At 32.2% G+C, this 15,922-nt stretch overlaps 1 protein-coding gene across 1 annotated transcript; it reads left to right on the top strand.

The window, feature by feature from the left end:
* The first annotated feature begins 1,448 nt into the window (after positions 1 to 1,448).
* LOC143075352 (protein rolling stone-like) lies at positions 1,449 to 5,401 on the top strand. The gene is made up of 4 exons (XM_076250742.1): positions 1,449 to 1,583; positions 3,609 to 3,843; positions 4,461 to 4,571; positions 4,903 to 5,401. The coding sequence occupies exons 1-4, from the start codon at positions 1,506 to 1,508 to the stop codon at positions 5,373 to 5,375; spliced, it is 897 nt and encodes a 298-aa protein (XP_076106857.1). The 5' UTR covers positions 1,449 to 1,505; the 3' UTR covers positions 5,376 to 5,401.
* The last annotated feature ends 10,521 nt before the right edge of the window (positions 5,402 to 15,922 follow it).

Below are 15,922 nucleotides of genomic sequence, written 5' to 3' on the forward strand. Positions count from 1 at the left end.
TTTCAGCCCAGCGATTGTAGTACTACCTTGATCTTTCTAAATAGAAGCATGAATTTTATTTTATGATATTAACATGTTATAGAGTTATTATTAGATTCGTGGAAGGTCCTGAATTCATGTAGAGCAGAATCTATTAACCCTTTATTACGGAGCACCTGAGATCACTCACCCCTACTTTTTGTCTATGTTCGTGTTGCTCAGTCGCTAGTTTTCTTAGCCTTCTTTTATGTTCCTACTTTTAACATAATCAATTGATACTGTAATATTACTTGTGATTAGGGAAGTTCGCTTGTCAAGTTTTGGAATTTTGTTAGATTTTCGGAATTCTCTGGTTTTAACCATTTGAATGCCTTAAAAAAAGTATGCCCATTGACCCCCATTTTTCTTTTTATAAATCTTTTACATGTATAATTATAACCCATCTGGAAAAGTCTTATAAAATGTTTATTATTTAAAGGTAGAATCCTTAGTTAGCTTGCTTGTTAGCTGAACCGTGAAGTCATTATTAGGTAAGGTATACTACCCTCCTTTCGTAGTAGTCTAGTGTTACATACATATAGATTGGTTATCTGTCGGACTAGTCTACTCTTAAAGGAGGGTAGTTTACCTAACCTAATAATGACTTCATGGTTCAGCTAGCAAGCAAGCTTACCAATGATTCTACCTTTCCTATACACTTAATGAAATCGGCTGTAATATTTTTTGAGAACTTAAACTTATCAATGATTTTTGCTCTTTTAATCAATATATTCTAGTGTTATGAAAAGCTTATCTTCTTCTTCTTCTGGAAGTCCACCTTATCTGCAGGGTCACCGCATTTAAAAATTTTGTTTATTTTTAAAATTGCGTTATTTAAAATTCTATCTACTGGTTAAAATTTAAAATAATATTAGCAGTTAGAATAGGATAAAACTAAAAATTAGTTAAAACAGGAACTTGTTTTAACTAATTTTTAGTTTTATCCTATTCTAACTGCTAATATTATTTTAAATTTTAACCAGTAGATAGAATTTTAAATAACGCAATTTTAAAAATAAACAAAATTTTTAAATTTATTATCATTAGCGAACTTCCTTAATTTTGATATCATGTTATATCTACTGATCTTTTCCTTCCTGTATTTTCACCGGAAGAATGTATCGAGGTGTTCATATGTGACTTGTTAAAAAAATATTTGTCTCTACTAACTAAGTGACAATTTAAATTCCCTCTCTATTATTTCTGTCTCTACTGGTGTTTCTTTTCAGAACTTTTTTGCAAACTGTTTTTGTATTTAACATGTTTAATGTATGAAGTGTTTTTTACCCCTGGACGTTCCTTTTTAAAAAATAAACAATTTATAAACAAATACATGCCTCATTGACGGTAACATCACGGTTGGTGATTTTTATTTTATAAACCAGTAACGATCACGTTTGTTTGTGTTATTGTGGTAGCACATATAATTTAAATGTGTCACCGTTTGCCCTACAAATCATCATAGGTCAACTTATAACGTATAAAATATGGGCTGGAAAGATTACTTTTTGTTGAGTGAGTTTAAACTTGATTACTCCAAACCAAATGATTTTATTAAATTTCAGGTAAGTCATTTTCTTAATTAACTAGTGTTTTACTGCAGGTGTTCTAATCAACCACTCGAGACATTTTTGGGGTATTTGTTGTTGTTGTTTTTTTTTTAATTTTTCTTTTTTTTTGGGGGGGGGCATGTTCACGGCGATAATAAAATCACTCTGAAATATCTCACCCTTACATTAAAAATGAAAGATGCATAAGATAAAACAAAACAAAACAAAGTGCGGTTACCGGTATGATAACATTGGAAATGGAAGTAGGCAATCTGTCAAAGGGACAACAACCCGATCAAAGAGCAGATGTCCACTCCCAATGATCTTTAGTTATGAGTTATGGTATTATCTTTTTATTATGAATCTATTATATATTGTTAAACTATTTGGGTTATAAACACTGTAACAGTTTTGTTTCAAGAAGAGAATCCATTTCATCCACATAAAATATCTCTTCCCAAATTATGTACCAATATACATTAGTGGGGGTCATTAGTAAATCAACTTTTAGTCACGTTCATGGAATATTCTTTATCATTGATCTGATTTGAATGTACACTTCTTTTCCCAATATTCAGAAACACTAGTATCCAAGAAAAAATCAAGTTGTATTAGAGTAACAGACTGTTGTTGTTACCCTGCTATGGAAATATTTCAAAAAATAACCTCCCAAAGTTTAGTATGAACAAATTGCATTGAAATCGTATAAGGACAACATTAAGGTTCATGTGGACTCTATGGCTAAAATGGCTGTATTTTCACCTCAAAATTTACTCTGAGTACAGACAAACCTGCGCATCTATAAAAAAATTCAGGCATAGCATGCCCTAGATATATAAATTTCAAACATGTTTTATGTTTGAGCAAAACAAAAACTTACCAGGATTTTGCCGTGCACTTTTTTTCATTCCTCCAGAAGGTGCCAAAATTAACTAAGTTGAGAAACTTCCCCACAGGTAATAATTGACGTGAGCTGTATTAAATGACATGGACAATAGATGGACAATAGATACCTGACAATAATACTGTGTACCTGAGTGGACCATATCAAGGTAAACTCAACTGTTTGTTAATTTTATCATCTTCTGCAGGGACGAAAAAAAGTGTACGTCAAAATCCAGTTAAGTTATGAATTTTCTACATCATACAATGCATTTGAATTCTATTTATCTAGGGCATGCTATGCCTTAAAACTTTTCCAGATGCACAGATTTGCCTGTACTCAGAGTAAATTTTGAGGTGAGAATACGGCCATTTTAGCCATAGGGTCCACATGAACCTTAAAGACACCTCAGTTCTCTTAATACAAACATTTGATAATAATGTAAAATTAATGGGAATGTATTTATAAAATGGAAGTGAAATGTTCGATCTGATCCTGTAATTGGATTGGTTACCTTGATAGGGCATACAACAACGTTCAAAATTCCGTCAAACCGGTACTAGGTGCCGTCTTATACTTTTAGTGAAGTAAGAGTTTTGCTCATTGTTGTAGGACTCAGTGCGACTTTAATATAAATAACAGCGACGTATATATCGCGGGAGCATTTATTCGAGAAAAGAAGATATTACTAGTAGTAGAGATAAATGTCAATCAAACAGCAACTAATATATTCCTAGAACACCGACACTCTTAAGGGAGTAGACCTTGGTACAGGGAAATAACTCTTAAAATCAGTTATGTGTTTGTAAAAGTCAAGTTTCCTCAATGAATTTTAAGCATTTATCTGAAACAGATTGAAAATAATCGATGTAACCTAGAAGCTTAGAATATATTTATGAAAATGGTTGACACAAACGTTCTGATGATTTTAAGAGTTATTTCCCTTAATCTTGGTCTACCTCCTTAAACAGCAGGGTCTCAAGCACGGAAAACAGTCTACTTTCAATTCACTCATTGGCCCAACCGAAAAATATAATTACCTTGACAATTTGATGTTCTTCTACTTCGAATATGCTGTCCTACTGAAAAAGAGTGTTCATTAAAAGCACTTTGTCAATTTTTATATCATTATCATTATCCTAATTTTTTTTTCTCAGTGTGGTTACCACAAGCTTTATCTAGGTTGGCGTATATTTTGGGCGTTGTACCATTTAGTTTGGATTATTTTGACTGGAGTTTATAGTTACCAATGGGCTGGAGATGACCCTGCACAGCAGGTGAAATGGTTTATTTATTTAACAGACTGGGCATACTTTGTCCTGACATTTTCTACCATCATTGACGCTATATGTGTTGTATACATTGCTGTCAAAAGAGATGACATACTTCTAGGTAAGTTTGCTGATAAATTGTTATATAGATAAGGAAGATGTGATATGAGTGCCAATGAGACAACTCTGCATCCAAGTCCTAATTTTTAAAAGTAAACAATTAAAGATCAAGGTACGGTCTTCAACACGGAGTCTTGGGTCACAACGAACAGCAAGCTATAAAGGGCCCAACAAATTACTCGTGTAAAACCATTCAAATGGGAAAACCAACGGTATAATCTATATAAAAAATCAAGAAACGAAAAACACTTATGAACCATAAAACAAACGACTACTGAACATATTCCTGACTTAGGACAGGTGCAAAATTACTGTTTTTATTCTTTTTTTTCTACTTTCAATTTGGCCTTATTCAGTTTCAATCTTGTATTGTCTGATTGAGAATGGTTACTTCAGTATTCATTTGGTAAAATTAATAATCAGAAAAAAGATTTTTCCCCTTTTTCATTGTTATGGAATACTCCCCGTTTTCATTGTTATGGAATACTCCCCTTTTTCATTGTCATGGAGTACTGTCATTTCAAGAATCTTGGATTCACCAAAATCACCAAAAGGACAGCAGATAGAACATTATTAATGATAAAATGAAATTCTTTAATCCTCCATATTCTTTTTCAGGTGCATGTTCTGAAATGCCATGGTATCTGAAAGTTGATTGGGTGTTTTTTAACGTTTCAAATTCAGCAAGTATTTTAGTAACAATGCTGTACTGGGGATTAATTTATTCAAGTAAGTAATTCTATAGTGGATTTTCGATAGTCTCAACCTTTTTAGTCAGCTTTAAATTTGGTCAATTTCTAACTGAAAATCAATCAGGTTTGCAGATGAACTTATTTTTGCTTAATTTCTCGTTTTTAATATAGATAAGATTTTCATGTTTAAATGCTTTTACATAAGTCATTTGTGGGTTTCCTTGTTATTCGGTGTGAGCCAAGACTCCGTGTTAGAGACCTATAATGGTTTTTCTTACAAATTGTGACTTGAATAGAGAGTTGTCTCATTTCATTCATACCACATCTTCTTATATCTATTAATTACACTTTTGTATTTTTATTTTCAGGTTCCAGTACACAAACAGCAGTAAACATAGAAACACACGGATTAAATATGGTGTACGTTTTAATCAACTTATTCCTGACTGGAATCCCTGTGCGTTTCTATCATCTCTTCCATCCAATGGTATTTGGTGCAGTGTATGTCGTGTTCTCTATTATATACAAGATATTAGGAGGTACCAATGCTCAGGAGAAATCATATATATATTCCAGCTTTGACTGGAGCAACACTGGATACACTACCGGTTTGTCACTGATAACTGTACTCGTAGCGATTCCAATTTGTCATATCATCTTATTTCTTCTGTTCCTTTTAAGAATTTTTGTGAACAAAAAATGTTGTTCTCGTACAGAGATTCAAAACACCGCTACATCTGTTGACAATAAATCTTACAGCCCTGAACATCACTTCGAACTAGAAGACAAAAATGAAGTAAAAATAGATATGGATACGCCATTGGCAAACAAGAAATCATGAGCGTGACTTTACAAAGCTAGTTTTCATAACCAAAATACTACAAAATACTAACATCTAGAAGAACCGTAAATACGATTTAGTCAGTATAATATTAATCAATGCACAAGTTTAGGAGGAAATTGTAATTACAGTCGTCCAAAAAAGTTTGAATACATTATAAAATATACAACGAGTACCATGATGACCAAGCACTTGAAGAACGCAATCTCCAACCTAATGTGATTGAATGTATCAGTTTGATATTTTTGGTGTTTTTAAATGTATTTGTTTAACGTTTTTATTATTGTAAGCATATTGGAAACATTAGAAAGAAATTCATGGAGTTCAAGACCAATTAAATAAGGTCTGGATGGGGTCCTTCATTTCTGTATTCTTTAATTGTATATGACATTTTCTATATTTAGGTCTTTCCACTTTTCTTTGGAAAGACCTATTGTTTTTCTTCTGATCATTTTTTTTTCTTCCGCCTAATTTTGTTCTTGAGAATTCAGGGTTTCCGCTGGCGGTCGCCATTTTCGCAATTTGCGAAAAAATAGTAATTGTGGCGATTAAAATTCGTCATTGGCGAAAGAATTTGGCGAAAGAAATATATATATAACGATTTATTTTCAGCCATCTTGTTTATTTACTTTTTTCGGGTTTCTCGGACTTTATCCGATCAGACAATACTCGGAATTCACCTTGAACTCGTTAAGATTTTGACAGAAAATCAATAATCAGCTGATTGCATTTATAGCTATCGACATCAAAGGACTAATTAATAAAGGTGTTGATTGTATTATATAACAAATTGATATGGTATGGTTATATGGCGTCCGTTACCATTCACAAACGGGATTTTGCCACTTTGCGACGCACGTGTTGAAGCAAAATGTTGACGCTTCCTCTCGATCCTTCTTTTAATGATAGTCAAGAAAAGAAAACTGTTGTTATGACGAAAAATCTTCAAAAGCAAGAAGGTCTCTGATTTAAAACTTTATCATTTAACTTTGATATAGATAATTGATTTGAGTGGGTACTTTAAAGTCGTTTCAGTGACACCCGTGTTTCAATGTTTCAAGCATTACGATGGTCTAGAAAAGAAAACTGTCGTTATGGAAGAAATCTATTCAAAAGGTTAGGTTGGCATGACAGTAACACTTCAATGTAATGACTACACCTTACACGAGGGATAAATTTCAAGTGGTAAAATGTTTTGTTTTGTTGTAAAAACCACTTCTTGTTTTGGAGGGGGGATGGAAAATTTTAAAAGAAAAATATATTTGTGTTACTTGGCGAAAAAAATAATAAAGTGGCGAAAAATATATTTTTTTGGCGAAAGAGGTGGCGAAAAAAATAATTGACCCAGGGGAAACCCTGCTTGAGATAAATATTTGTTTCTCAATATGTCGCTTAGATATTTAGTATATCATTGTATATGATATCGAACAGTTTATGTGTTTTTGAAATGTATACTACATAAGTGATAGAGACCTAGGATCTTTTGATTTGAGGTCCTTGGTCCAAAAAATTGAAAATTAGGTCAGTGTCAAATGTCAAGGTCATATTCTAATTTTTGAATTTGGCTTATTTTCACTTATTCCCAAAAACTGTATAAGATATCGACAAATTATTTTTACTAAATTGTTAGTTGCGACATGTCGTAACACCTAAATTTTGATCGCAAGGGTATGTTGAACGTAAAAGGGAGTTTTCTCCCCTCTTGTATTAAAAAAAATTCGTATCGTGATATAACTCATTAACCAAATATAATTAAGACCTATGGTCTTTTGATTTGAGGTTCTTTGTTTATGACCTTGAAATTGATCTCAAGGTCATAGCTTAATTTGACGGTCTAGATTTTGACCTTTGCTTTTACCTCATATGAAAACATGATACAGCCATGAGACTTTAGGCAAAAGGTATCAAACCATTTAACCTTGAAAAAAACAACAGGAAATGACCTTGTGTAAACCGGAAATAGCTTTGTGTTGTACTTTATTAATATAAAAGTATATAGAACCAGATATTTTTTGAATCAGTGTCAAGTAAATATTCAAATATTATCGGAAATAATATTTTTCAAACCGGAAGTAACAAATTATCTCCCTTATTTAAAAAATATTGCATAGAAACCATATATTTTTGGAATCAGCGTACAATAAGCTATCATTTGACGATTGAAATGATATCTTAAACTTAATTTTACAACTTTTGTCTTTAAATACATTGTTTTTGGTGGAAAGACCTTCAATTGTTCTGTGAACAATTGGTTTTAAATCTTCATTATAATTGTTCTCTTTTCTATTACAATCCACTCCGGCTTTCTTGTTTTACCTCTTTTTCTATCTTTAAAATTTATTTTTTTTTTGGTCCATTCTCCTGTATATTTTGCACATTGTTCTGCAATCTGTAAACCCCTTCCATACCCACATGAAATTAGTCTTCCGAGATATGTTAAACTATCGGGAAGACAAGTACAAGTTTTTCAAAAGGCTTGCCTGATTTAAAAACCATTTTGCATTGGTGTTCTGTTATTCATATATTATGCTGATTTTATAGAAAGTAAAATCACAAAAATACTGAACTCCGAGGAAAATTTAAAACGAAAAGTCCCTAATCAAATGGCAAAATCAAATGACAAAACACATCAAACGAATGGACAACCGTGAAGTGAAGGCATGAATACCAGCTTGGTATTTTATAATCAGATTTTTTTTCCATTGATATTTACAACAAATAATTACTAGAAACTATTTACGCCTTCTACTTTGAAGCTGCAATATGAATGTATGTATTATAATTTTTTTATCAGAATCATATTTTAGGTTTTCCTTACCAATGCATCGATTTTGCCATTGCTTTATTTCTGTATCCAAATTCAATTAAACAAAAAAACTATAACGGCCTGGTTTAAGTACAAAACAATAAAACGACAGTCCCTGAATTACAGGCACATATATACAGAAACATGTCTGCAGGCATAAAATCCTCCCTTAATCTAGGACAGTGGTGTAACTGTTTGACATAAGAACTGTTAACAAAATTTTTTATATTTTTGTCCCTCTGTTTTTTGTAAAAAGAAAAGTCTTATTACTAATCGTACCACGTCTACTTATTTTCAAATTCATACAGGAGCTTCTGACGAAGAATAATACACATTCATTTACATCTAACTTCCTATTCCGCTTTATAAATTTAGCCAGAACAGATCTACACTTTGCAAGAAAATATATGTGTTCCCTTTGTGAAATTCTCTTGTTTCGTCATTCGAGGAGCGCTTGCATATGAAATAAATATCTGCCAGAAAATTCATATATTGCGGTTTCCTTAATTTGGGATTGTAGTTAACAGGGGGAATTGTATCTAGATCTCTTAATGGTCAATGATAAACTTAAAGTAATCTCTTTGAAGTTTATAATTTACTTGTGCATTATGGAATATATGAATTACAGATGACAACGGATATGCTCCACTTGCCGCAGCCTCATATCTGTCGTCTTTTCCTCGATTGGGACATCACTAAATACGACATATCGTTTTGATTTGCAACGCGATGGGTGCCCTTTATTAAGCAGGTACTGCTAACAACTATTAAGGTGGTATGGGTGTCTTTGCCATCTTGGATTGTAAAAAACAGAGAATCTAAGGTCCGTATTTTCTATCAAGTTAGCAAAATTTAATGCGGGAATGCAGATATTTTATGTGAATTTTCATTTCTAAGAACCAATTTTTAAGAACATAACTTATAAATATTAATATTGTTACAAGTGTTGATTATTTTTGGTTGTTTTTAAATATTTTCAAATTGGCATTTTAAGGGGAGATAACTCTAAAACAGTGCATTTTCTGAAGGACTATACATAGAATTTTCCTATTTTGTCTTTTAGCCGGAAAAAACGTACGGTGACCCTATCTTTTCTTTTGATATTCTCAAAGCATTGTCTGAAAGCTATCTTTTCCTAGTTTCTATTCACAAAATTGTGTTTTTTCCTGTATAATCCATACAAAATCTGTCATTTTGTCACAACCTGTAGCTTGAGAAAATGCACGGTGACCTATCATTTTTATAATATTTTTGAACATGTATCAATAGTTACTACATTTTGGCAAAGTATGAACAAATTCTATCATTTTTTTTTAGACTCCCATACCACCTTAGAACAAAGAGTTCATTCCCGGTTACCGGTGACGTTCGTGCTGTACAAATGTTAGTTTTTTGTGAAGTGTTAAATATACTGTTGTTTGTCCGATTTCTTTTTTGCTGTTTGGTTGGGTTTTTTTTTTCGACATCTGATTTGTATTGCCCCTTTTTATATTCCCCTTATTTTCTATGTATGCCTAACTGAAGAAAAGTGTATCTGAACCATGTGTTAGACTTGGTATATTCCCCTTATTTTCTATGTATGCCTAACTGAAGAAAAGTGTATCTGAACCATGGGTTTGAAACAGCGGTCAGCAAAGGTAAGTTTGTCGAGAATGTCTCCTCGTCGAAAATACATTGCCAAACTAAATCAATATGTAAACGGAAAAAATGATTAACCGCTCACGGAAAGTGCATAGTGTTTGTGCCATGTGTTCAACAATTTTGTGTTTTATTGGTATACTTACAACATGTACAATGTCCATAGTGTTTGTGTCATGTGGTCAACAGTTTTGTGTTTTATTGGTATACTTACACTATGATGTCGCAGAATTAAAACCAGAGATAACAGTTTGAAGTTCATTAAAAAAGAAAAGAAAATAAAACACATGTAAAAAAACGACTTAACTGAAAGCTACAACCAACATCACATGATCAAATTATTGTATCAGCTTCTTTCAATGGATGATAAATCTTAAAATTACAAATTCTAATGTATGTCTACATTAAACAATTGATAGACTGCCAGTATTTATGTTCTTCTGACAAATGTTCTTGCAATTTAAATATCACGTCAGGGAATAAACATTGTCAAAATACTGCAATTCGAAAGTTTATGCTGATGTTGGTAACTGACATGTTACACTTGTTTCTATATACGTCGTTTCTTTAATGACCAGTGTGTCTCCGTTGGCAGTTATGAATTACTGACTACCGTCTATGGACTATACTACCATATGGTCTACGTAAAAAGACTTTTTCCAAGTTGAAAAACAGAGCCTTCAATTCTCAATGCTGTTGCTCAATTTTCAGTTTAAAAACGTTGTGTTGATTTTCTTTAGGATTTTATTCTGAACATAACGCAAGTTTATATGATCGGCATGCACTGCAATTATGTTGTAATTATTGTATGAAAAATTGCATTAATCTTTGAAGCTATTTCTACATACCAATCGAAAAAAGCTAGTTGTTCTCCTGTATACCATATTTAAACCGCATATTATCACATTTTTTTCAAAACTGAACTGAAATAAGCCTCCTACATTACAAGCTTTAGCCTCCTTAATTAACTAGACAAGAAACCTTTGAAATAGAAATTGCGATTTGTTTTTGCATTTACATATATTAAACATAAATATTGTTGGGTATTTTATCTTGATAGTGATGAGAACTATTTTGTGTGTAAAAAGAAATTGTTTTCAGTGTTTTTATTAAAATAAGGTGTACTGTCAGCTATGTTTCTTTCAGTGCAAATCTGATTCTGTCAACAGTTTATATTTTTCTACTCTGTGTACTACACAGTGACACAATCTTAGTAACAACAACTGATAAAATGGTTTTAGAATAGACCTAAGCCTGTATGATAAAATATTTACTTCAACAGAGATGATTTGAGCTTCAAATTGTGAACTTCCGGCCTTTCCATGTAGAAAAATTACAGCAGCACTATCATACAGAGTATCATATCTGACATATGATACGAAATTGTAAGGCCTGTATTTCTTGTCATGATTTCATTGAATAGAGGGTTTCTGCGCATAATGAAGCTATCAAGACAAGATTTTAGAGTGGTGAAGTTAACATCATACCTAAGACTTCATAAATTTTATGATCGCATTCAGGAGTCGGTTGGCCGTTAAGAAATACCCGTTTCAATTATGAAAACAGATATGTTAAATACAATCCCGTGCCGTTCTTAATTGGAGGGAGTAATTGGTGGTCTGACAATTAAAAACCTTAGTATAACATACCTCAAACAACATGGTCCAAATATTGTATAAGCTTCCTACAATGGATGATAAACCTTAAAATTACAAATTCTAATTTATTTTTGCATTAAACAATTGCTTAACTATCAATATTTATGTTCTTCTGACAAATGTTCTTGCCATTTAAATATCACGTCAGGGAATACATATTGTCAAAATACTGCAATTCGAAAGTGTATGCTGATGTTGGTAACTGACATGTTACACTTGTTTCTAAAGAGTTCAAAATTCATGAAACGTCTTTTCTTTAATGACCAGTGTGTCTCCGTTGGCAGTTATGAATTACTGACTACCGTCTATGGACTATACTACCATATGATCTACGTAAAAAGACATCTTCCAAGTTGAAAAAAGTGCCTTCCATTCTCAATTCTGTTGTGTTGATTTACTTTAGGATTTTACTCTGAACTTACGCAAGTTTATAGGATCTGCCTGCACTGTAATCATATTGTAATTATTGTATGAAAAATTGCATTAATCTTTGAAGCTACTTCTACATACCAATCGAAGAAAGCTAGTTTTTCTCCTGTATACCATATTTAAACCGCATATTATCACATTTTTTCAAAACTGAACTGAAATAAGCCTCCTACACTACAAGCTTTAGCCTCCTTAATTAACTAGACAAGAAACCTTTGAAATAGAAATTGCGATTTGTTTTTGCATTTACATATATTAAACATAAATATTGTTGGGTATTTTATCTTGATAGTGATGAGAACTATTTTGTGTGTAAAAAGAAATTGTTTTCAGTGTTTTTATTAAAATAAGGTGTACTGTCAGCTATGTTTCTTTCAGTGCAAATCTGATTCTGTCAACAGTTTATATTTTTCTACTCTGTGTACTACATTGTGACACAATCTTAGTAACAACAATTGATAAAATGGTTTTACGATAGACCTAAGCCTGTATGATAATATATTAACTTCAACAGAGATGATTTTAGCTTCAAATTGTGAACTTCCGGCCTTTCCATGTAGAAAAATTACAGCAGCACTATCATACGGAGTATCATATCTGACATATGATACGAAATTGTAAGGCCTGTATTTCCTATCATGATTTCATTGAATAGAGGGATTCTGTGCATAATGAAGCTATCAAGACAAGATTTTAGAGTGGTGAAGTTACCATCATACCTAAGACTTCATAAATTTTACGATCGCATTCAGGATTCGGTTGGTCGTTAAGGAATACCCGTTGCAATTATAACAACGGATATGTTTTACAATCCCGTGTCGTTATAAATTGGAGGGAGTAATTGGTGGTCTGACACCTAAAAACCTTAGTATTACATACCTCAAACAACATGGTCCAAATATTGTATAAGCTTGTACATGTTTGTGGGCTGACCAAAACAAAAATATACTGTCTCCAGATTTTATTGGTATCCTTCTTGGACATCATATCTGAATATTTGATGAAACGATGTTAACTAACATATATACTTTAAACATTCTAGACAATTAGATTTATTTTAATTTATTTAATTCTTGTTCTGACTTTGTCGCTTCATAAATATACGGGTTGTCAGTTTCCCTATCGAAGGTCTACGGTTTCTTCCAGTAGTAAAAACTAACCGACACGAAATAGCCAAAAAAACGGCGCTTAAAAGTGACGTTAAACACTAACAATCAATCAAACGATTTTAAAGATAAGAAAGGCTTTCATACATAAACTAAATAGAAAAACCTCCTTGAACGCATGTTCAACACAAAGATCAGTGAAAAAAGCTTCATAGGATGTTTTATCTAATCTTTTTGAATCGAAAAAGCAAGTACAAGCTTTAAACATAGTACAAACGTTTTATACAGTTATTAAGGTACTATAACAAATACGGACCATGATTAAAATTAAAAAAATATACATTTCGCTCTTATTTTCACCCAATCTTAGTTTTTACAAAGTCAATAAGTAAAACTCAATGGAATGTGGTGTTTAAAGTGCAGTACTGATTCTGGTATCTGTTTTCATACACCCGTCTATATTTATTTTTTCTTAAAACAACCCAATTCTCATCTATTTTTGTATGTTCTAGCCTTTAGTCCACTAAGCAGGTGCCAATCAAGCCAATTTTTAAAAGGGTATTCCAACATTTTCAAGTCAAATAGAAAATGGGTGTCCCAACCATATGTCCCTATACAAAAGCATTAGTAGTCAAACAAAAAGGGGGGATCAACCCCCGGAACCTCCCACTCCTTCCCCGACACTGACTAATGATCACTGATTAGAATATAAGTTTTAATCAGAAATATCTCAGTTATTCATTCGTCTATAGAAGAAAGTGATTATATGAAATTGTTTGAACGATAATTTGCTTCGTATACATGTTCAATAATTATATAATAACACAATATTCTAATCAGTGAAATGGTTAACCTTTAGATATTTCTGATCAAAATCAATTAATTGCAACAGATTGCAAATCGATGCCGTTGCATTTAATTGTATGTGCATGTTTTTATATTATAGAAAAGAATATAACAACTTGAATGGATATAAATTATAAAATATTGGGTGCGAGTTGGTAGAAATAAGAGTTGGTAAATATTGGGTACGAGTTTGCGAAGGTACGAGTTGACATGGCTCCACAGCGACCTCGTGTGTAATATTGTGAATCTATTTCATTCTAGACTTGTAAAACTTCTCAAGACTTGTCAAACTTCTTGATTTGTAACATGTTGATTTGTAACTTGTAGTTTTTCTTTAGAAACTGAACTTCTCATTGACTGGCAGCGGTAACGATTATACAGGCGCGATCTCACCAAACGTGACTAAAGTTCTAATTAACTACATTTCACAAATTAAGAAATTTAGAAATTCATGTAAAGAATGAAAAAAAATACGTGAACAAATTAAGACTTTGTTTTTACATTAAGAATTTACATTTCACAAATCAAGAAATGTAGAAATTCATGTAACGGATGGAAAAAAAATACATGTTACAAATTAAGAAATAACATTTTACAAATTAAGAAATTGCATATGTTACGAATTAAGAAATTGCATGTTACGAATTAAGAAATTGCATGTTACGAATTAAGAAATTGCATTTCACAAATTAAGAATTGAATAATTATGGCGGATATTCACTTCCATATCAGTAACATACTTAAAGGTGCACTTCCTGTCAAAGTCATATTCAACGATTTGACTCAAATTCTTACATTTTGATTTTAAACCATGTGAAACACTATGCATTTATCCAAATTCTAAAATTCTAAAAGTCTAAAACGATAATTTATAAGACATGCATGGTTCGATAATATGTAGCTTCGTTTCGTGTGTATTTAAGTCTAGACGCCATCTAATTAACTGTCGAGTTAACCTCCGAAAACCTCCGATGGTCAAATAAGCGATATAAACATAAATAAAAAGAGAAAGAGAAAGAGAGCTCATGCAATTGGATTTTTGTAGGTCTTGAATTTCATATTATGGATTACAAATATATGTAAATCGTCGTTTTTACCTGTAAAAGAATAACTGTTTTGAGTATCGAATCAGTCAGTCAGATGATTTACCATTGTTTCACTTTCAATGTTGACATTATTTTCCTTTAAGTAATCAAACACGCACATTGCATGCATTATCAATGTCTAGTTAATGGGTTCAAATAAAGTTCACATGAATACCGATTCAATGAGGTCAGTCTCTCAGATTATTCACTTGCAAGAGAATAATTGATCATCAATGATTCTTAGCTTAATTTGACAAAATTGAACCATACTGGCTGTTAAAAGCGAACTGTTATTTCACTTTTTCACTTTGATTAATGATTAAACAAAAAATAAATACTGTGAGATTATTTTATCTATCTCGTAGCTAGTGCTCCTTTAAAAAGACAACTCTTTTTCATTGCGTTTGTAAAAATCAAATGTGTCGAATGTATTTTAAGTATTAACTTGAAACAGATTTGAAATAATCGATGTATACTAGAAGCTAAGAATATATTTATGAAAATGACATTTCCCTAAACCTAGGTCAACCTCTCTTAACAATGTATGTTTTGGAGATTATTTCTGAATAGCTTCGACTATACTACAACTTTACAGATTTGAGTCGTATCCTGCAAACGTTTTTATTTATGGTTTCCTCAAAACATGCAGCATGTCTGCAACAAATCGAATAACCTATAGTTTAACATATAAATCTGTAAGTAAATACGTATAGGCTGACCGAGGGGCCTGGGGGCTTTGGGTCCCCGCGCCCCCTTTGTTGAAAAAAATGGTTGAGTCTATAGAAATCACTAAACATGACGTACTTGAGCGCCCATTTTAGTTTAGTCAGCGCCTCTCCCCCTCCCAGTATGAAAAGTTCAGGATCCGCCACCAAACAACATATATAATAGCTGTTTACGTCTTTTTTCTCTTACATTTAGGTTATCTATGGTCTCTACTTTGAAAGCAGTAGTTATTGTGGCCATCACCCTCTTTTTA

The sequence above is a fragment of the Mytilus galloprovincialis genome, chromosome 5 (genome assembly GCF_965363235.1).
Source record: "Mytilus galloprovincialis chromosome 5, xbMytGall1.hap1.1, whole genome shotgun sequence".
NCBI lineage: Eukaryota > Metazoa > Mollusca > Bivalvia > Mytilida > Mytilidae > Mytilus > Mytilus galloprovincialis.

Bases quoted from the DNA above. Each gene is read 5' to 3' on its own strand.
- LOC143075352 (XM_076250742.1), top strand. From the start codon at position 1,506: ATGGGCTGGAAAGATTACTTTTTGTTGAGTGAGTTTAAACTTGATTAC. The intron at 1,584-3,608 runs GTAAGTCATTTT...TTTTTTTCTCAG, and splicing joins ATGATTTTATTAAATTTCAG to TGTGGTTACCACAAGCTTTA. The intron at 4,572-4,902 runs GTAAGTAATTCT...TTTTATTTTCAG, and splicing joins CTGGGGATTAATTTATTCAA to GTTCCAGTACACAAACAGCA.